This window comes from Manis pentadactyla, chromosome 9, assembly GCF_030020395.1.
Source record: "Manis pentadactyla isolate mManPen7 chromosome 9, mManPen7.hap1, whole genome shotgun sequence".
NCBI classification, from domain to species: domain Eukaryota; kingdom Metazoa; phylum Chordata; class Mammalia; order Pholidota; family Manidae; genus Manis; species Manis pentadactyla.
Genome location: NC_080027.1, coordinates 126,123,790 through 126,146,527, shown reverse-complemented (window position 1 = coordinate 126,146,527; position 22,738 = coordinate 126,123,790). Strand labels below are relative to the sequence as shown.

Genomic DNA, 22,738 nt, shown 5'->3' with positions numbered 1-22,738 from the left:
CATTGTGATTTCCAGAACAGTCTTCCTTCCATCACAGTCATGGTACATGTTTAGAGACGTGGGTTTTGCTCCTCTACCTCTCACTTTCTCAAAAGCCTTGTAAAAGTTAAGCTATTCAGACTTCTTCAGAGTTACTCAGTTGCCTGTTTGTAAAGAGCTCATACTTGGCATTGTGTGTAACTATATTTTAGTTTTTTTTATAATCTTGAACACCTTCCCTTGTATGCTTTGTTTTTTAAAAATATTTTTTAATACCTGGCCAGACAGAATTTTACAAGGTAGAACATTTAAAAACATAAATAGTTTGAACCGTTGTCACTGGATTAGCTCCTTTAAAAGTGCTGGGTGAAGGTCTCCATCTAGCGCATGTCTTCTAATCTCAGTATTGGTAGTGGCTGTAATATTTAAGCAATACCGTTGCCAACAAACACAAAAATTGAACAGTATCACCTTTTGATGATGAAGATACTAGGAAAACAAGAAAAGCCTAGTAGTATTTTTTAAATTTTCTCCTAATTATCACCGATTTTCTCAGTCTTTCTATTTATATTTTCCAAATTACCTATAGGGAAGAATATGTGTTTTTTTAATAATCAGAAACATATGTAGGTGTTATTCATGTTTCTTTTTTAAATTACGGGACTATAGTAGATCATCTTGGATCTGTATAGCTCTGCAATTTCGCATAAAGGTAGAAAAGGCAACCCTCAAGAGCAACGATTTATAATTTAAGATTTTAAATTGAAGTACACAGCAGTCCTACAGGAATAAGAACCCAGAATATTGAAGTGATTGCAACTGCTAGTTTTACTTTTGATCATTTAACATTGGAAATTTGTTATTTATTTTGAAGTTGATCTTAGGGTGATTGCCCTTTAGGACATTCTTAATGTTTAGAAATTTGAATGTGAGTCATGTTTTGTCTCTTGACCATGTAAAACTACCATTAAAAAAGAAATAGTATGCTACTATGGACACAGTATAGTTTACTGTTTAATTTGAGAAACCCTTGCTACCTCATTGTACCTTGCAGAGAAAGGAAAACAGGAGAAAAATCCCTTAGCATAGAACAGACAGTATACATCTGTATCTTCATTTCCATCCATTCCATATCCCCACCCACTCATTAACATTCCATTCCATATCTTCCCTACCCCAGTGCTATATAAAGGATAACCCTTATAGTGGTTATAGCTTCCTAACTGGGCTTCCTCCCTCTAATCATGCCATTCCATTCTTCATTCTGCTACTTGAGATCAGTGTTTCAAGAGCATAATTCCAGTTGGATCCTTTTCTAGTCAGAAATCTTAGAGTTGCCTTTTGAGTAAAGTTCAAACCCCTTGGCATAATATTGGGGACTTTCACAGACTAACCCAAGCCTATTTGTCTATCCTTTTTCCCACAACTTCTACTTTTGACTGTTCTTTAAGAATAACTTCAAGTTGCATCTGTTTGCTCCAGCTTTTCATAATCTCTTTAGTAGAAGTTAAATATTTTCTCATTTGTGTCTCTCATATCCCAAACTCACAGTAGTACCTGTGACCCAGAGTTTTCAACTGTTTTGTTATGATTTGCTTATGTTGTGATTTCTGTCTTAGACTATAAAGCCCTAGAGGTACTACACCTTTTTATCCCCAGAGCATAGTAAAGTGCCCGCAGATTGCAAAGTGTATGTAGTTGGTCAGATCCAGAGGTGAATGTTTGGACTGATTGAATGGTATCTTTGGACGTTCTCCATTCAGAGTTAATCTCTCTGGGGTTTCTGTGCAAAGCACCTTGTTCGTACCTCTTCCCCATGTGATCTTTAAGCTCCTTAACGTAAGGTGCTATATCTTTCATATTCTACTGTCTGTATGCCTGGCACTGTGTCATGAATATATTAGACAACCAGGAAATGCTTTTTGAATTAAGTATATTACAAGGAATCGTTAAGACAATGAACCACTTCTATAGCTTGTTAAGTACCTGAATTCTGAAGGATTTTGGAAGCTCTCTGAGAACTGGGGCTGTCCCTAAGGGTTCAGGTAGAAACTAAAGCAGGTTCAGGAGGCCTACCGGTTACGAACTGGATGTTAGATTGAAAGAACTTTAGGAGATATTACGGCCAACGTCTCTTCCAAGGAAAAATTTCGGTGTAGTTCAGAGCCCACCAAGCAAAGTGTCAGAACCTCAACTTACGAAAAGTATAGTAGTGGTTTCATTTATGTGATATAACTTTGGGGAGCAAATTTTTTGGCGACTTTACTTGAGTTTTCATTGATCATTTATGTTAAATACAATTTAATATAGAATGGAATGGGAATGAGTGTATGGGAAGATATGGAATGGAATGGAAATGAAGGTACAGATGTATACTGTCTGTTCTATGCTAAATTGTACTTAACATATTTTAAATAATTTCAATTTTTCAAATTATATCTAAATTGCATTTATTAGAGCTAAAAAAAAAAGCTATGCTTTTTTTCCCCTTTTTATGGTTGTTATTTGCTAATTTCCTAAGAGCTGAAAACGAAGAAATTTAAGTGCCGTTTGTTACTTGATGGGATTGTTACCACTGTAATTCATTTCTCCCTTTATAGTTTCTGTATGTGATGGGGTTGGAATAAGGTTGAATAGATACTTCACATTTCCAGTTGTAAGGGTAGTCTAGATAGCATGACTACAATAACTGGAAATGAGAATATTGTTATCTAACACATTTCATCTCTTTCAATGAAATCATTCTTAGGATGATCAAAAAGCAGAGAATGATATGGCGATGAAACGGGCCGCTTTGTTGGAGAAACGACTAAGGCGGGAAAAAGAGACTCAACTGCGGAAGCAGCAGCTGGAGGCAGAGATGGAGCACAGGAAAGAGGAGACGAGGTGCGGGGTCCCCGGGCCTCCCCGCCTCCGCGCTCCTGAGGAGACTCAGCAAGGAGGCAGTTTCTCAGAACTTTATTTTTTTTTTGTTTTGGTATCATTAATCTACACTTGCATGAGGAACATTATATTTACTAGACTCCCCCCATCACCATCAGAACTTTTTTATTCATGGGTTTTTCAGACATTAGTGGTATATAAATAGACAACTGAATTAAGGCTGACTTTGGTTCTTTTTAGAAGTTGATTTATGTTCCCAAAATATTTTGTGATTCTATTTTTTATCCTAAGTTTGAGGCATTTCAAAGGAAAGTTCTCCAACAGTATTAATTTAAAATGGCCTCACTGGGTTTTACACTAACACATAATTTTTTAACGTACCTATTTATTAATGGTATATTTATATACATTTTAATGACCTAAATTACCTCCAGTATATTTTAAATGAACTGTTTTTTCCCAAGGTGCTGAAATACAATAATTCTGCCTTCTCACTTCAAATGCATACTCTCCAAATGTCAGTTTTCTTTGGTACGCAGAATGAGACATTTAACCATTTGGTTTCCTAGGCGTAAAACTGAGGAAGAACGTCAGAAGAAAGAAGATGAGAAAGCACGCAGAGAATTTATTAGGCAAGAATATATGAGGCGAAAACAGCTGAAACTAATGGAAGACATGGATACAGTGATTAAACCCCGTCCTCAGATAGCAAAGCAGAAAAAACAGCGCCCAAAATCTATTCACAGAGATCATATTGAATCCCCCAAAACTCCAATAAAAGGTCCTCCAGGTAACACAGCTTATTATGAAGAGTCTGTTCATAAAAAAACACCAGCCCGGTTTGTCATACTAACAGATTGTGCTCTAGTATGCTAAATTGGATACATCACTTGAGATTACGCATGCTTTTTATTTGGAAAACCAAAATGAGCAAATGTAGTTTTTTTGACTGAAGTGAGTTATGTGTGCATGCATATATTCAGTAGAACAAAAGTGAATGCTAAGAAATTCAACTTAAATACTAACCTATTAGGGAATTTAGCCCTCAGATATCATCTCCCTGAATTATTAATTACCCTTTCCATACTTGAAAATGTATAATTTAAAGATAAACATACATATGAAGTGTGTAAGAAATACACTGGTGAAGATCAAGAGTTGAGACCCTCCTTTAAGGGAGAAATGTTCAAAAATCCAAATTTATTATTTTTTGGAGTTGAGAGAATACATTTTTTTTTTTTTTTGAGAGGGCATCTCTCATATTTATTGATCAAATGGTTGTTAACAACAATAAAATTCTGTATAGGGGACTCAATGCACAATCATTAATCAACCCCAAGCCTAATTCTCGTCAGTCTCCAATCTTCTGAAGCATAACGAACAAGTTCTTACATAGTGAATAAGTTCTTACATGGTGAACAGTGCAAGGGCAGTCATACCACTGAAACTTTCGGTTTTGATCCCGCATCATGAACTATACACAATCAGGTCAAATATGATTATTCGTTTGATTTTTATACTTGATTTATATGTGAATCCCACATTTCTCCCTTATTATTGTTATTATTTTTTAATAAAATGCTGAAGTGGTAGGTAGATGTAAGATAAAGGTAGAAAACATAATTTAGTGCTGTAAGAGGGCAAATGTAGATGATCAGGTCTGTGCCTATAGACTAAGTATTAATCCAAGCTAGACAAGGGCAACAAAACATCCACGGATGCAGAAGATTTCTCTCAAAACGGGGGGTGAGGTTCTAAGCCTCACCTCTGTTGATCCCCAATGAGAGAATACATTTTTTAAAATTCAAAACGCAAAATCATTTAAAAAAATTTTTATTTATTGAAAGTAAACACCATGGATACATTTTAGAGAATTCCATAGTTACTCTAAAACTGAGGAAAAATAAGATAACCCTGAATGTTTCAAGAGAACTCTGCCTTTTTAGTCAGTGAAATTTTTCAATACCCAGCATTGGCTGAAATTAATAAAATAATTTTCCACCTAGGAATTAGATATGCCTAAATATATTTTCTTCTTTTATTTCTCCTGTTAATTTTATTTCTGTTAACTTTCTCATGATCTCAGTATCATGTCTCATACTGTCACTTTCATTTTGGAATAAATCCTAACAGCAGTTAATTTTATTCTTAACAGTATTATTTCTTAACAGTAGGTTCATTGCTCATTTAAATAAACTGTGCATATATGCATGCAAGCATATCATGTGTGTAGATTAAGAGTGAAAACAAAAGGAAGAGAGATGACAGCTCGGTCTTCATATGCTGGTGTTGCCTGATGAACAGACTCTCTTCTAGTGGCTCCTTTTAAATTTCTAATTTTGTTTTTATTCAGGATCACGAATTTATCGTGTTTTTTCAGTCTCTAGCCTTTCTTTGGCATCACTGAACACAGGCGATAACGAGAGTGTGCATTCAGGCAAGAGGACCCCAAGGTAAATCCATAATATGCACATTTTTCATAGAAAAGGGTATTGGTCCCTGCAGTCACTTTATATTTCATAATGAGTGAATCATCACAATTGTTTCTAAGTTTTCTAATTAGGATGGTTTGGGTTTCTGTTAAAAGAAATTTATATATAAAGAGGTCTATTCATCTTGCACTGTTTTTAATCTTTTAGAATTTTAGAATTACTGACATTATGACACTTATAAAATTTAACAGTAATTGCTAGAACGGTTATGATAGAATCATAGTCTGTAGAAATAGAAAGTATATCATCTGTGTACTGCCATCCTAGCCTGCTTATTTCCCACCAAAATGTAAAGTTTTTCTCCCCATTAGAATAATTCCTAGGTAGGTTGCCTATGACTTAGGAAAGATCTCTTTTGTACTCTAAGATACAGCTTAGAAACTAATAAGAGTCAGTATTCTATTACCTTATATATAATACCAGCATTAAAAAGATGTTTCTAGTGATAGTCATCAGCCCTGAGCTCTGATCTTTTTATCACTTGCTACCTTGCCAACTTTCACATATTTCACATTTAAATTCATACATCTAAGAAAGAAAAGTCAGCGCCATCCTTTTATTTTTAAGCTAGCTCTAGGTTTATCTTGGTTGGTACTCTTACACATATCCAACTCCCAGATGTTCCTTCTCTGTTTGAGACATAAAAAGATATTTTATTTACTCTTTAGATCAGAGTCTGTAGAAGGCTTCTTATCTCCAAGTCGATGTGGCAGTCGGAATGGAGAAAAAGACTGGGAGAATGCATCGACGACTTCTTCAGTGGCTTCTGGGACAGAATACACAGGTTAGTGTCTCTGCATTTTTAGGGAAACATTTTAATTTAACACCAAAGTGAGAATAGATACAGGCTGTGCTAAAGAAAGCTTCACTGGCTCATCTCTTGGTCTAAACACAGGAGAGTCTGATCAAAAACAGGGGACTCAGGTGGTCTCTCCCAGGCGGTCAGTCTCAGTGACACAGTTCCACTTGGTGACTTGGCCCAGATGAACTGGGATGCATTTCTAAACACGTGAGCAGTACCAGTTACACCTCATACCTCTACTTCTCTCTTAAAACACTGGCCATTTCTGTTCTAGTTTGGGTTTGAAGAAGTTTTAGAGAGGTCCTGCCAGCAGTAAATAGGTCCTGAGCCTGAGGAAAGCTGGAATCAACGTCCTCCCTTTGGTCCTGGAACTTCTGGTATCCAGAATGCTGTGTCTTTAAAAGGCATTAGGAGGCTTCAGAAGATAAGAATGCATTGAATTTAGCAGGGCCTCTAGCCTCACATGTCCCTGCCAGGTCCTTCTAGCCTTTGTTTGGGTACAGCAATTTGAAATAAGAGCAAACTGAAGACCAGAATGTAGGTAAAGAGGAGGAGCAGGAGGGAACAGGAGAAGATGTGTGAGCAGCCTTGAAAGGTAAGTGGAAAAGCGCAGGAAGAGGGGGGCAGGAAGAACGGTGGGCAGCGCCTGCCTCCTCCACTGGTGACCCCCTGGGAGTGGGAGCCCGAGAAAGGTGCAAGGTTAGAGCTAGTAACTGCCCTGTGTATGCCGCACTGGCTTGCTTTCCCCTCTCTGTTCTCTGGCTTTTAATACAGCCGGCCTGACAGCCTTCAGGGCCTGGGGTTGGGCAGTACTTCCTTGTTACTCCCTCTGCTTCTCTGTGTTCGTTCAGTTTAACAATCTTTTGCCAGGCACTGTTCCAGCCCTAAACTACACAATTGCAGGCTCTGCTGGACCAGCTCCTACTGGCTCTTCAGCTCTTTACTGAATTTTCAGGAATTGTGCCTCTCGTAGAACCATTGGTAGCTTAGAATCAGCCATGGTAGGAGTAATTTGTACCACACAATAGGTAAATGCTGCAAATCAGGGCTAATGTTTTTTCTTCCCAAAAAACCAGCTTCTTAGCACCTGCTGAGCGTGGGCACAGTCCTTGCCTTCCAGGACAGTCTAGTTACTGGGAAGAGGCAGGACGTTGTACTCTGTGCTTCCAGATTTAGGAAATAGCATGGTGAGAGCAGTACCTGATTTCCAGTACTACACCCCCAGGGCCGCCTAAGGAGGCCCGAGGAGCACCCTCAAGACGTGTCCCTGTGGGGGTCAAGCGGTGTTCTGAGTGGGGTGCTGCCAGAAGCTGGCTGTATACTTCAAGCGCAGAATCTGGTTTTCTATTACAGGGTTTCATCAGGGCAGAAACAATGCTATCATTTCAGCATAGCAGTATTTCTGACTTAGGAATGTCATTTTTATTATTGTTGTTAAATTTTTAATATAGGACCAAAGCTCTACAAAGAACCCAGCGCGAAATCCAACAAGCACATAATACAAAATGCTTTAGCTCATTGCTGCTTGGCTGGAAAAGTGAATGAAGGTCAGAAGAAAAAAATACTGGAGGTGAGCCATGTTTCATAAATGAGAGAACATAATTTTCCTTTTTTTAAATGAAGCTATATTGCAAAGGAGACAATCAGTGCCTGGCTGTTGATGGTAGAGACCGTTTGAGTAAGATCAAGATTTAGCCAGTATTTTATAGCTCTGGAAGTTTCCTACAGGCTGGTAATAGCCACATGAAACCAACAGGACCTCATAGTAAGGTGTGTGCATACATTTCTAATTAAAGTGCTGCATCTTTATAATAGGCATCTTACTTGTATTTTAAATTGTCATAAAATTTGACCAAGAAATGTAACAGTTGTATAAATTTTATTCATCAAAATGTTTAAGGGTTTTTATTCTTTCTGTTTTGTTTTGTTTTCTATTCTAAAGGAAATGGAGAAGTCAGATGCCAACAACTTCTTAATCTTGTTCCGGGATTCAGGCTGCCAGTTCAGGTCTTTGTACACTTATTGCCCAGAAACTGAAGAAATTAATAAACTGACGGGGATAGGCCCTAAATCTATCACTAAAAAAATGATTGAGGGACTTTACAAATATAATTCTGACAGGAAACAGTTTAGCCACATACCTGCTAAAACTTTATCTGCCAGTGTTGACGCCATCACCATTCATAGCCATTTATGGCAGACCAAGAGACCAGTTACACCCAAGAAACTTTTGCCCACTAAAGCGTAGGAGTTGGGAAATACTTGCTTCAGAATATCTGTGGTAAATTTGCACTTCATCTTTCCTGCCTATAGAAAATGTTTCTAATTGCCAACAAGACTTTTATTAATTGAAACTGATCATTGAGCTCTGTTGTCATAGACAACTGGAATATAAACCACAGTATTTTGGAGTGCAGAAGATTCGCACTTAGTTGGTAAGTCCAAGCGATGAGGAAATGTTTTGATTCACAGACGGAGAAGCATGTCAGTGGGTCCAACTGCTTGGTGCTTGGTACATGGAAGCACTGAATTCTCTGGACAGAGGTGGGCTCATGGCTGAACATGGCTGAGATTACAAATTATGTGTTTTAGTTGTTGCTTTTTTTTTTTTATTATTAATGTGCGTGCTTGTCTTCCGATGGTTTATTTTGTTATTTTTTCTCCTGGGGTTTATTTTAAGATTCCTTTTGTATTTTGTTTCATGTGGAGATCACAAGAGCAGGAAGTCTGCCTTCAGAAACTTGCACCTTTCTTAGGATGCTAAGAGAAACACTAGCGTTTCGTTTTACAGTAACCCTCATGTTTTAATGGTGTTAGAGCATTTGCAAGAATTATTCTGCTAAGTATTTACAGTTCTGTATTTATTATTCACTCAAGTATTAACGTTTCTCTGTTAAGTAAAAGGAGATTTGTAAAGAGCTGCTAGTAAGTTCACTTTAAACCACGCGAGCTTAACCAAGAATATGTTGCAAGAAGTTACTGATTAAATCAGTGCTATTTTTACACCACTTCTGTCCAGTTCAGAGTGATTTAGATTGTTCTTTTAACAAAAAGGCTTTCTATCTCATTTAGAGTAAGTCACTTTGTAAGCTGGCAGAAGTGAACGACACTTTGCGAGGGGTCTTTCCATCTGAAGATGTTAGACTTCCTGCCCCAAGTTCTCAAGAGGTCTTTACAGTAGTATATTTATAACTGATATAAAAATTATATTTAGAATTTTTAAACATGTACAAAGGGCTACATTTTAGTTTTAAAATAGCTTCACATTATTTTACTTACATTGAGTTTTTCTTCTTTTTTACCCTTTTCAAGTGGAACAGCTTAGAGTGAGTACACACTTGAAATCCTCCACGTGATCTTTGTTCCTTTATCAGTGTACCAGAGGGTTAGCTGGGGAAAAACTTCATTCTCAGGAAAAGACTTGAATGATCCTGTGACCCTGTTATGTTTCAGTGTTGTGACAAGTGTGTAAACTAGGGGGGAGAGACAGTATCGTATCCTAAATGAGATGTGTAGTTTGTTTTCATTAAGGGAAGTAGAGGCTAAAATATATACATTTCTCTAATTGAGTTGTTTAGAGAAATAACTAATATCTCATATGATGTATTTACTTATTTTAAAAAAAGAACAGGAATGAGATATCCCTGAACTGTACTTTTCTATATTATAAGGCCTGTAGGCATCAGTGCATCTGGGTTGTCAACATTTTCTCAAATGCTGTCAATATTTTACTGTAATTTATGTTCTTATATTTATGTATATTTGTTAAAACTGTAAAAAAAATTTTACAGATTTTTTTCCAATACCCGTGCAAGATAAATGTGTAGCTTAAAACTATTTGTGATCTACTGTTTGCATGTAAGAGACCAGATTATGTAACTCTTCTATTTTAAGTGTATACATATTGTGTATATAATATATGAGTATTAAAAATGGGGAATTACACATTTTACCTTTCAGGCAACAGTTTCTATTATGGTTAGAAGGAAATGATTGTCAAATACACATTTTAGATTAAGCCTAATTTAAAAAAATAGTAAATGGGTGTAATCAAAACATGGTAAATAATAGTTACAGAATTAATAACCATTTTACATTACTAAATATGTTCTTTTCAGTCAGTCAAATTCCCCTTATCTGAGCAATCTTTCTCATAGTATTACTTGGCCACTGGATTTTTAAAAATTGGATGGAAGACAATGGGGGAACTATTTAAACAGGACCACCCTTTATTCTTAAATTTATGTGTGTCCAACAATGAATGTCAGTAATGTCTAAAGGTAGAATGTGAATATTGCCACAAAAATTCACTGCCCTCAGTATAATTTTACTTTATTAACACAGCAGGAATATGGATTTATTTCTTTAAGTCTGCAGATTTTTTATTACAGTGCAGCTTTTTTAAAATTATGTTTTAACAATTATACTAATGAAAATTATGCCATTTCATAAACTCGAGATTTTCATCAACCATATTGAAAGACACTGGTGCTTTTCATCATTGGTGGTCAAATTATTACAACAATTATTTAGTTAAGTTTGCCAAACACTCATCATGGCTTCCAGTGCAGCCTGCCAGGTTCCGCTGTTTGACACAGCTTTGGAAAACTTGCAATTCCTCTTGGCTTTTAGATTTTGTTTTAGAATGACTGTTACATTTGTATCTGGCTGTTTAAAGCCAAAGTGAGCTTTGTAATGAAGGTTTCACGGACACTGTTGGGCGGCGTACGGCGTGTGGTGTGTTTGCCTGTCCACCCAAGAGCATTGCTGCGGGTTTTATGACGCGTGCTGTAAAATGCTGTCACGTCTGCTATTTCCTGGTACAGTGTAGTTTTTTCCCCTTCATTTGAATAAAAGCATGGCACCAAGTGACTCCTTTTGTTTCTTGAATAATGTGTGGGTTTTGTAATATTATTCAAACTTGGGCAGAGTTATCTTATAGTTTTGCAATCTCTTAACCTATAAATTCAATGATTTGTATAATCATAAGAGGCAACTTTTAATAATATTAGACACTGAATACTGACTTAACGCAATGTTAAAACGTAAATTTCTGTGCTTAGCTCAATCTACATAGCGGTGTATGAATGTGTTCATTGTATGTTAACTTTGTCCATATTAATTCACTTTCTTTTATTGCATTAATAAGTTGCCAGAATTAACACCCTATACTTTTGCAGTTGAATGGCTGATGAGCTCACTGATCTACAGCAGCCATGGGAAGCTCATTCCTGACTGTTACCCTGGAAGTTTCACTAGGGTTTTGCTGATTCTACTCATTCAGATTAGAGCAATTAAGAAAAAAAGGTGTAATAGAAGAACGCCAAAAATCTTCCTAATTCTGCACCTAAAGAGCTGTCTGCAGTTGCTAAGCAGAAGGGCGGTTCTCCACCGCTGGATCCTGTGGTAGACTAGCAGGCTGCAGAACAGAGCTCTGCTTCTGCAGTATTTTCTGATACATCAGTTTTCAAAAATGGAAAGATATTTAACCCATAAGAATCAGGCGGTATCGGGTAAGTTTACACAAGCCGTGATACCCTGCAACCCACCCATTGGAAGTGTGTTCCCCAATGGGGCTGATGTTCTGGAGCAGGGCAGAGAAAAACACTCTTTAGTGAATAGGAACAGACATTTGTATTCATGACCTGCCCACACAGAGAGTAACACCCACGGAAGGGAACGTAAGTGGAATGCTAGACCTGGGAATCGGGCATCGGGAAAACACATCTATACACGCGTGAGATGGTGTCGCCCCTCAGAAGTGCATAGATGCTTGAAAAATCTACCTGTATCTCCTTACATGGCAGTTTTGTTTTTATAAGCACATGAGAAATGAATTACTCTGCGGTGTTTGGTGGGGGTTAGTGATGCCTGCCTGGTGCATCCAAACCGCTCTCCACGCAAGGAGGTCTAGGATCCAGTCTCAGGCACCTGCCTTTTGCATCTGTGGGTGCATGGGCCTTCTCGCCCCTTGGTGTTCATAAAGTTACCTCCGTCCTCAGTGGCATAGATCCATGTCCGAAAAATAGAGAAAAATGATTCTGTTGGGGAATAAAAAATTAACAAAATTTAAAATCCACTAAGGCTTTTAACACACTGAGTGAAGCCCCTGTGGCACCTGCATGGTCGCTGTACTTCACCCGCTCACCCCCAGTGAGTCACTCTGGGGGTAGGTCTGGGCCTCCCCGCGGCAGTGCCTGGTGGCCGTGAAGCGCCAGGGCACACGGGTGGTGCGTGAGGCCCGGTGCTCCCACTGCCCACGCTCCTTACCCACCTGGCACTCCTGCAGCACTCGCCCGTTCTGGGAGCGAGGACGTGGCTCTCAACCCTAAGCACGTAGGAACTACCCACCTTAATGTTCCTTTACGATTTAAAAGGGGTTTTAAATTGCTCTCTAGGAAGAGGGGAGCAGCACGGTGCTGCATCTACAGACGGAGGATGCGGTTCTCCGAGGTGAGTGAGTGACTACCAGGGACAAAGCCAGCTAGCGGCAGCACCCCTGCGTGGGCTTGAGCCTTCTGACCTCAGGCCCACGCGCCACAGGGCGCCACTTTCACCGCAGGGCATGTGCAGGAATGAAAGGACGTGCTCTGCGCACTGCACTGGCTGGCCATTCGTTCACCACACGGGAAACAGGGCTGCAGTTAAAATGGGCTTCATTCTTTTATCTAATACTGCAACCAGCAGCTAAACCAGACTGGTGTGCTCTGTACTCTTAGATAGCTAGATTCATAGGAGTAGAAGGATAGAGAAAATGCAAATGTGGTGGAAATAAACTAAACCTGCTAACAGGTTGATCAAGTTATCAAGAAAGCACTACTTAGGTGCAAGGAACCAAATCATGAAGATCTAGGTTCTCTTCTATCAAGGAACCCACTGTTTTGAGGGGATGTGGTTAGACCTTCATAAACATCTGATAAACTTTATGCTATCACAGAAATATGGACCAAAAGTAAAGGGCAGGTAAGCCCTTTCCTTGTTAATTGTAAGAGGTTCTTATTTGTTAAGCAAGCTCAGTCGTAGTAAAACTGAATAACATAAGACTATCTTACCTTACCAGCCAATAAGATGCCCCATCCTAGTTTTCTTCAGACTTGAATTTTTAGTTGCAGAAAAATGAGTTCTGGTGATAGGGCCTTAAAAACCTACTTTACATACACATTTATTTAACCAGCCAGCTGTTTGGAAACTGCATCCTCTTTACTTTCTTAGCCAGAGGCAGCTGGACTGGACAGAGCCGAGCCGGGGCATGCTGAGCACCGCAAGCAGGCAGCCTGTGCCAGGAGGAAGTTCCTGCTCTGAGCCTTGTTCCGCAGGCAGTGCCTGAGCACAGCGGTGTTCAGGAACTGTTTCTCAGGTGAGTAAGTGGAAGGACTTCCTGGTCCTGGTCCCACATTCACAGTTAGACCTAAGCCTTGCTCTGATTTCTGCTACAATACCTCTAACTTCCTACTCTAGGTATTTTTGCCCTCAAAATACAAACCCCAAGTTGGCTTTTCTGGCCTGACTCCCTCTGCACACACTGTTCTGTGGGACCCACATACGTATGGCTTGAAAACCCAGTGACTGGTGACACGATGCCGTTATGTCCCGATTTCTCCCTTTCTCTAGCTCCTCTTCCCCACAAGTCACAGGCCAGTCCCGAGGCCCGATTCTCCTTCATGCCCTTCTCTTCCTCTACTCTCCCTCCCAGGAGGCCTTCGGTATCAGCTTGCACTGGCTCCTGTGCACAGAATCTCCACCCCAGCCCTGACAGCCCCCTCTGGCCCCGGCCGTGCACTAACTGCCATCTCAGCCTTTAACCTGGACATTGCACCGTCGTCCACAACTCAACCTGTTAGAAACCAATTATCAGCCTCCTAGGAAACCAGCTCCTTCCTGTCATATGCTAACTGCTAGGGCTGGAACCTTCCTGGGTTCCTTTGTCCAACACGGAAGGCACCTTGTGCCCAGACACCCACCAAGTCCTGCCCAACTCTCATACCTCTAATCTGTTCCTCCTCTTCCCCGCCAGCAGCCTGGTGTCCAGGCCCTGACAGCTCATACTTACTCTGCAGAGCCTCCAGGGGAATTCTCCCCAATTCCATTTCTCCCTCCAAAGTGTCCTGCGACTTGTCACTCAACTTCCCAACAGCCCTGATTTCCTGCTGCCGTCCCTGTCAGTGCAAAACTCCTGTGCTGTAAAACTCAAAGGCCTGAGACCAGTATTTAAACTCCTCAGAGCCTTGCCCCAAAGTCAGGGCATTGGGAAATACCTGTAGGTACCCGAAAACTAGGAAAAACTGGACAATCCAAGATCAAGTGGTAATGAACAAAACCAGCCGCAAGGATTTTCTTCCGCTCATTTTACAGTTCACTGTTGTTTTGAATTGCAGAAAGGCTGGGGTGTCGAGGTGACCGGAATCTGTTGTCATGTTGCCCTAGCCCTCTTCTTTAGCAAGCTGACCTGCTTTGACTGTGACACGAGGCAGAACATCACATCTGCCGTTCGTTTTCTCCCCTCCAGCTCCTCGTCCTTGGAAGGAAGCTCCGCGTCACGCTCGCCCCCTGGTAGGAAGGCGCTGTGCACATTCCCTCTGACTGAAGGTCCGCGGAGCTGGTTCCGCTGGTCGGCGCAGAACCACGGCACCGCGTGGGCACCTGCACCAACAGGGAGCAACACCAGGTCCCTGGGCAAGTCGCCAGAAACAGCGAACGTGCTGTGAGATGGCTGGAAGGTGAGGCCACGTCCTCCTCCAGAAGCCTCCGTGGGCAGAGTAATGAGGACAAAGAGAAAATGGGGCTTCCTTTCCAAACAAACCCTGGGGCCATGTGAATGCTGCGGGACTTCCCTGCTGCTGGTCTCTTGAGTTCTGACTGGTTTGGTTTTGCCTTTCGAAATACCTTTGGGCCACGGAAACCTGCAATGGAGAAAGGACAGAAGTCTCGCTTTCCTTGAGAGCCACCCCGCGCCCAGCCCTGTGCTCCCTGAACCCACATGAGGCGTGGACACAGGAGGTCGAGACCACTGCACAGCGGCGGGCCCGGGGCTTTCGCTCTGAGTCACCGTGCCTGGCGTGGGCCACAGCCTAAGTGCGCATCTCATCAGACGTGCCCTTTCCCAGCTACCCCACGTTTAGTACCAGAGAGTCTCTAAAATAATTGAACACCAGAAACATTCTGCCTGGTCTCTGGCATCCAGGGTGGGCCCCTCCGTGGCGTGTGCCAGCCACCGGCTGAGCCACAAGGCTGCTGAGCAGGGGCACCGACTGCTGCTGCTTCTCTGCTCCATCGCCTACCTAACACGTGGGCATATGCGCCCATGCGCGCACACACACACACACACACGCACCCACAGGGAGGCTCTGCTCCAGGGCTCAGGGCATGTGGTTTGTGGGGAACTCCACCCTGGTAGCCAGCCAGTAACAATGAATAAAACAGAGGATGCCCCCATTCCTCTGCAGTACTTGCCAAGAGGCGGGGACTCACCAGGAGACACGGCTTTGCAAGGCTGCCTCCCGCTGGGGACTCAGTTGCTGTTCCCTCCCTGTCAGGGCAGCAGACCTGGTCTAATGCAAGCCAGTCCCATCAGCAGTTCTCCGAAGCCTCCTGTCACCCTGTGCAGTTCACCGGCGACACCAGGCCCAGGTCTTGAAGTCCCCAGATGGGGATGTTTTCTTTGCTGATTACCAGTGCAATCCCCAAGCCGCGACTGACTACCCACCATGTGCAAAGAGAGCGTCGTGTCCTGTGTCCTGCAGGGAGGAGAGGTGGCCAGCAGCTGATGCCCGTGTGCCACTCTTGCAGCCAGCGGAGGCCGAGCACCGTGGGGCGCTGCTCAGACCCTGCCGGCGCGGCTCCGCTAGAGCAAGTGTGGGACGCACAGCCCCCAGGCAGCCAGAGCCGCCCCCGCGCCCACAATTGCCAAGTCAGAGCCGGTGCTGAAGCCAGACAAGCCGCCGCCCATTGGACCTGTTCTCTCTGCCCTCTGACCAGAAGCAGACACAACGCAGGGGATCCGAAAGCCATAAATCCAACATCACAACACAGAGAGCAGGGTTTTCTAAAAAATATTTTAAATTTAATGGTGCTGGGAAAGTTGGACAGAAATCTGAAAAAAAAATCATCACACTCCAAGTGGATTAAAAAAGACAGAAAAAATTTTTAAGACTAGAATTGACTGTTTTCAGATGGTCAAACAGAAAGTAACATTCTAAACTCTAAAATCACTAAGAACAACAAATTTGACTACAGGAAAATGTAAAACCTAAAAAAAAAGTCTGGAAAAACATTTGAATCAAATGGGACAATGGTTTATCTTAAATAAATAGTTCATGCAAAATTACAAGAAACACCTAAAATTATAATAAGTGTATGAATTGATAAATATATGAAGGAACTGGTTCACCTAAGAGGAATTAAATATGGAAAGATTTTTCAATCTTATTTGTGTTCAAGGAAATGTAAATTAAAATGAGTTCCCATTTCACCTCATTACATAATAAAGCAGAAAAAATATATTTTATTGATGTATATATCTAATAAGATGGTGTTGAGCCCCATGCCTGTATACAATACCGTATGGTTACTAATCACTGAAAGCATTTGTATTAAGCCACAAACACTTTCACAGCCTTTAACATTCCCCAGGGCATTTCCACTACGAAAACCATGTGAAAGAACAAGAAAGTCAAAAGTGCAGTTACTTATCACAAATTTCCATCAGTAGCAAAAACTGCTGGAAACAACCTAAATGTCCAAAACTAAAGGATTAGAAAATAAAGCAACATAGAAAAATGTGGATTTACGTGACATTGAGAAAAAGACTATATACAACCATGCATGTTCTCGTTAGAAACTGACTCTGACACAGCTGTGTGGAAAAAGTATATGTGGAGAAAATCTGAAAATGGAATCTGAAAAAATAGAACACCCATGAATCCTCTACTTCTGCAAACATCCTTCACAGGTTGGAAATAAATTCACCCAATTGCTGCGTATGCTTGCATTTTGGCACCAGGCCTGGGGCGACTATTCTTACTCTGTGGCTCACAATGTGATTATATGGCTTTTATGATGAAAAATGGCAAATACAGTGCTCAAAATATTTTTCCCAAAGGGTTAAGATCATTTGCACAGAAAAATTAAAATTGGGGGAAAAAGTTGTAAGAGTTTTACTATATAGCCCATAAAGGGACAGAAATAAAGCTCCTGCAAGCAGTCTGGTTCAAAGGATTGAATATTTATTAAGTGTAACCTCTGTTCTCAGGCCAGGCACGGTGATGGGTGGAGAGACGTTCCCCTCACCCTGAGATGTAAGGAGCAAGGCCAGGCCCACCCACTGGGTCTGCAGAGAGGAGGGCCTCATGGGGTGGGGCAGATGGCTCCCGGGGAGCACTGGGGAAAGACTGAAGTCCACTCCTGCTTGGCTTTGTTGACACCCGTCAGAGAGTGACCAGGATTCTCAGCTGATCGGGAAGAGTGTTTGCAGTAGCTGACTTGTTTCCAACCCCTTAGGAGCCCCCTGATGGGGAGAAGAAACACCAGTTGCAGGGAGCTGGCCTTGGTCATTGAAACCAGGCCAGGTGCCTGGCAGGCCGGGTCCAGGGCAGTGTCCCTGGCTCTGGCCTGTGCTGCTTCCTCCCATCCAGACAAGTTCAGAAAGACCCACAGCATCCAGGCCCCAGAGAGAGAAGCTGCCATGTGCTCGGGGCCTCAGACTTCCCTTGGGTATGATAGCAGGGCCCCAGGAAGCAAGATTCTGTGTTTTTAACAAACAGCTGCTTCTCCTCCCCCCTCTGCCCCGCCTGTGTCTGCCTCCTGGTGCCCTTGCCCTAATCTCTCTCCCACCTGGCGGTTTCCTTGCAGGTCATTTCTAGCTTTCAGAATTGCTCACTGTCTGTGCCCCAGCCTGGCCGTGCCAGGAAAGTGAGGTCCGGCAGCAGCGGCCTGTCTGACTGTCTGCAGGCTCCGGCAAACAAGAGCCGCCTCTGTGAGCCTTCTAGGGAAGGGGCTGCAGCCCCAGGCCACCCGGCATGTGGGCATCGCTCACCAGCAAACGTGTGATCAGAATCACTGCTCTGAATCTCCAGCAGCCCCCAGGCTCCCCGATCCGGGTGAGTCTGCAGAGAAAACCAGACCCCGCGGGGGCTGGGATGCCCGTGGAAGGGCAGGCCAGATACCACTCTCCCTGGCCTCTTGTCCTGCCTGCCTTTCTCCATCTTGCAGTTGGCCCGGGAGAAAAATTATTGTCCAGAACAGCCTGGGTACATGCATGCCCAGCTCTCCTTAAGCTTTTCCAGCTCCCCGGGGATCTCGTGGGCCAGAGGGACCTCAGACTAGGGGGACCTTGGTCCCAGTTTGCCCAGAACAGTCCTGGTTTACGACCCTGGTAATTATGACTCTGTTTCCCTCCCAGAAGTGCCCTCGTTTGGATCATAAGTTACTTCCTTGCCCTACCACAAATCAACACGAAGCACAGTAGGCACACCCAGCCTCTCTGTGCTCCCGCCCCCCTGGGCAGGATGGCACCCGGAGGGCTCCCACCCAGGGCCACCGCAGGCCCAGCTTTGCCTCCTCTCTGCAGAGGCCCGCGATGTTACAATGATCCCCGAATAGATCCTCTCCCTCCTGTCCCCACTGTCACCTGTTTCGGGCCCTCCCTATCCCCGCACAAACTATCACAGCTGCCCCCTGTGTGGGGGCTCCCTGGCCTGAGCCCCTCTGCCCTCCCACCCAGTTCTGTCTGGGATTGTTCCCAAACAGCTGGGGGTCCAGCCCTACTCAAATGGCCAATGGTTCCCCACCACCTACAGAATGAAACCCGAGCCCCTGTGGTCTGGCCCCCACCACCTTTCCTGCTTCCTCCCCTGCCACCCTCTGCCATCCTGGGCCCGGGAACTGCTCTCGTAACTCACCCCGAGCTCCTTCCAGGAGCTGACCTCGAGTGTCACCCGCTGGCAAGCCTTTTCTGATTTACTCCTCCCACCAGAGGCAACTGCTCCCTCCTCTGGGGGCCAAAAGGACTTCACTTTTAGCACTTGCCCAGTGTGACCTTGGGCCCGGGGCCCCTGCACATGCTGCACATGAGCCCGCCTAGACAAGGGACGTCTGAGGTCGGGAATGGCATCCCTTGCAACTCCTGAAACACGGCCTGCCACGTGGACGAGCTCACTCCTAACTGGACTGAATTGAACGCAACTGATAACCTGCCCCAACTTTTTAACACCAGACTGCCCAACCAGCCACTCATTTCTAGTGACAGTGGGGCGTGCTCTGGGCGGGCACACATGTGAAGCGTGGCTCCACACAGTCTCACGGGAGGGATGTCCACTAAGCAGAATCTGGACCGGCTGAAGTTGCCCAGAATTGCTGCTGCGCCCACCTTCCGGGGAAGGGGCAAGCTTTCTCCCTTCTCCACGAATCCTTCCGATCCGTCCATAGAGGATCTCGCCCTCCTCTGAGCTCCTGGCCCCTAAGTTAGGACAAAGTATTTCAGGCTAAAGCAGGCACCGTCTGGTGTCATCTTCTGCACTGAGCTGATGTCTGGGTTTGGCTTAACCAGTTTTCCCAGATGAGGGGAGACAAGGAAGAGGTGGGATTCGAATCCCAGGCTCTGCTGCTTTCTGTCTGACTAATCTCACTATACCCTTCCCTCTCCAGTTAAAAACCCTCCCGTGTGGCTCCACGAGGGCCTGAGTTGGTCAGAAAAACAACCGTTTGGTTTAAGACATTTAGCCCAGCATCGCAGGAGGCTACCAGCTCAAGTCCTGGCTGGCAGGTGGGCCCCCAAGGCAGCTCCCCCACCCCCATGCATCAGACGGCAGAAGCCCTCTTCCTACAAGACAGGTGGGTGGGCGGCAGGCTGCACCACCACCCCCCTTACAAAATCCTCATCCGGGTCCTAGCTCTTCACCCCAAAACCAGAAAAATGGCGTGGGGCACGGGCGGGAGGTGGGGGTAAGATCGGGCAGGGCTCTGGGGCACCCACCACCTCTTGCGGCCTGACCGGCTGCTCCCCCTGGAAGGCACGGCGGGTCTCCAGCCCCGAGGACGTTTCCTCCAAGACACAGCGATGAGGCCCCCTCTGCCCGGTCCCTGCCCTGCCCCTCGGGCCAGCCCCGAGTCCTGGGCCACCATCTATACCACAGGAGCCTGCCCCTCCCACCCCACACCCTCCTGCTGCCCGCCGCCGCCCCCTTCCTGCCCACCCCTTTGCCCCGTCCGGGCGGGCAGGAAGGGAGGTGCAGGGCACCGGCTGTGATGGGCAAACCCCGTCTTGCCCAGAGCCGGCTCCTGCGCCCGGCCCGGTGCCCGTCCATGCAGCTCACCGCGCCCTGGGCCCCCAGCCCGGGGACCACGGCCTGGGACTACTCGGGCGCGGGCGGCCTGGAGCAGCTGGAGCTGTGCCCGCCGGTGGACCTGCCCTACAGCCACGCCTACATCCCCGCGCTCTACCTGGCGGCCTTCGCGGTGGGCCTGCTGGGCAACGCCTTCGTGGTGTGGCTGCTGGCCGGGCGGCGCGGCCCGCGGCGGCTCGTGGACACCTTCGTGCTGCACCTGGCGGCCGCCGACCTGGGCCTGGTGCTCACGCTGCCGCTCTGGGCCGCGGCGGCGGCGCGCGGCGGCCGCTGGCCCTTCGGCGAGGGCCTGTGCAAGTTGAGCAGCTTCGCGCTGGCGGGCACGCGCTGCGCGGGCGCGCTGCTACTGGCCGGCCTCAGCGTGGACCGCTACCTGGCGGTGGTGCCCGCGCCGGGCGCGCGGCCGCGGCGCACTCGGCGCTGCGCGCGGGCCGCCTGCTGCGGCGTCTGGGCCGCGGCGCTCCTGGCCGGCCTGCCCGCGCTGGCCTACCGGCGGCTGCAGCCGCTGCCAGGCGGCCCGGGCCGTCAGTGCGGGGAGGACCCCTCGGACGCCTTCCAGGGCCTCGGCCTCCTGCTGCAGCTGCTCACCTTCGTGCTGCCCATGGGCGTCACCGTCGTCTGCTACTGCCGCGTCGCTCGCCGCCTGCGCCGGCCGCCGCTCCTGGGCCGCGCCCGCAGGAGCTCGCTGCGCATCATCTGCGCCGTGGAGGGCGCGTTCGTGGGCTGCTGGCTGCCCTTCTGCGCCCTGCGCGCCGTCTTCCACCTGGCGCGCCTGGGGGCCGTGCCGCTGCCCTGCCGCCTGCTGGGGGCGCTGCGCTGGGGCCTCACCGTCGCCACCTGCCTGGCCTTCGTCAACAGCTGCGCCAACCCGCTCATCTACCTCCTGCTGGACCGCTCGTTCCGCGCGCGCGCCTGGCGCGGCGTCTGCGGGCGCGGCCACGGCCTGGCGCGCCGGGCGAGCTCGGCGTCCTCGCTGTCCGCGGACGGCAGCTCGGTGTTCCGGGGCGCGGCCCGCAGTCGGGGGCGAGCCCAGACGGCGAGCACGGCCTCGGCCGGCCCTTAGCCGCCCGGCGGCGCAGCGCCGCGGGCAGGGAGGCCGCAGGGGCGCCCGGGCTCCCCACATGTGGCCCTCCGTGGGCCGCAGGCTGCGCCGGCCGCCTGCCCCGCGCCATCCCGCATCAGCTTTCCCAGGACAGCCTCCCCCCATCCGCGCCGCGCCCCTCCGTTCCCGCAGCCCAGGGGGCTCCTGGCGGATTTTCCCCAGTCCAGTGGAAGGCCCGTGAGATGGAGAAGACAGACACCTGGGGTCGCGCAGCCCCGCCAGGTAGACGACAGAGAAGTGGGCTTCCTTCTGCGTCGGGAACAGCACCCGCCAGAATTTGCACCGGACCCTCCGCAGACTCCCCCTTAGTCCGCTGACAGACGTTGCCTTCTGAGAAAGACCCTCTCCCAGTCAGACCTTCTGGCCTTCCCACCTCCAGGATTTGGGAGTGGCAAGCGCTTCCGTGCCCAGCGTGTCCCCACCCCGCCCCCCGAGGCTGCAGTGCTCGCCCTGGAAGCCATCCCGGCCCTTCCTTCTGCACAGAGGCTCCAGAATCCCTCGGGCGCTCAGTTCCGCGCCTCGGCCCGGGCGTCCGGGGGCTGTGCCAGCTGTGCCTTCTCAATAAATACTTTGCCAGCCCCGCTTAGCAGCTGTGTCTTCACTTGAGCGGTGGGAGCGAAATGAGTGTGTGAGGGGCAGACCGAACACGGGGTCAGACAAACTCCGCCCCGGGGGTGAGGCCGACCTCAGGATTCGGGGAGTTCTTGGGGAGCAGCGGCCCCAGTGTGGGTGCGGTGATCCCGCGGGAGGGCAGCGAATCATTTATGCTTATTATTTTAAAGGACGTTTCATATTTTGAAGGTTACAGAAAGAAAAGATTTCATGTCTGCCAGCCAGGTGTCACTTCAAAGAGGGCATGTGTCATTATGACTTTCAAATACGTATTTGGCCTGTTTTCCTATCCTTTTTGAGGCTATGCAGTAGAAATGTTTGGGATTATCCATTTTTTGACCGAGTGACTTATCGTTTATGGTTTCTGGAGGGTTTGGACATTCATTATTCACACTTCCGATTTAAGAGAATTTGGCCTAAAGAAATGCCAGCCCGTTGCAGGGAAATGAATTCAAAACTCTCCTGGAGAGCCGCGCTTCCCGCCTCCACCGCCGCCCCAGGCTGATCCCCGCCCCAGGTCAGAGGGCTG

At 46.4% G+C, this 22,738-nt stretch overlaps 2 protein-coding genes across 5 annotated transcripts in view; both read left to right on the top strand.

Moving 5' to 3' along the window:
* The window catches only part of CAMSAP2 (calmodulin regulated spectrin associated protein family member 2), a 123,763-nt gene extending 112,735 nt beyond the window's left edge, over positions 1-11,028 (top strand). For 2 of the 4 annotated variants that reach the window (XM_036909466.2, XM_036909469.2), the window contains 6 exons: positions 2,729-2,865; positions 3,432-3,652; positions 5,216-5,315; positions 6,023-6,138; positions 7,608-7,726; positions 8,099-11,028. In XM_036909466.2, the coding sequence (XP_036765361.2) occupies positions 2,729-2,865; positions 3,432-3,652; positions 5,216-5,315; positions 6,023-6,138; positions 7,608-7,726; positions 8,099-8,404 (999 nt within the window). In that variant the 3' untranslated portion in view covers positions 8,405-11,028. The remainder of the gene's footprint in view (positions 1-2,728; positions 2,866-3,431; positions 3,653-5,215; positions 5,316-6,022; positions 6,139-7,607; positions 7,727-8,098) is intronic. The other 2 variants (XM_036909468.2, XM_036909470.2) reach the window with 1 other exon arrangement.
* Positions 11,029-20,129: 9,101 nt separating this feature from the next.
* On the top strand, positions 20,130-22,166 carry GPR25 (G protein-coupled receptor 25). The gene has a single exon (XM_036909471.2). It carries the CDS (start codon positions 20,398-20,400, stop codon positions 21,556-21,558), a length of 1,161 nt encoding a protein of 386 aa, XP_036765366.1. The 5' UTR covers positions 20,130-20,397; the 3' UTR covers positions 21,559-22,166.
* The last annotated feature ends 572 nt before the right edge of the window (positions 22,167-22,738 follow it).

Bases quoted from the DNA above. Each gene is read 5' to 3' on its own strand.
- GPR25 (XM_036909471.2), top strand. From the start codon at position 20,398: ATGGGCAAACCCCGTCTTGCCCAGAGCCGGCTCCTGCGCCCGGCCCGG.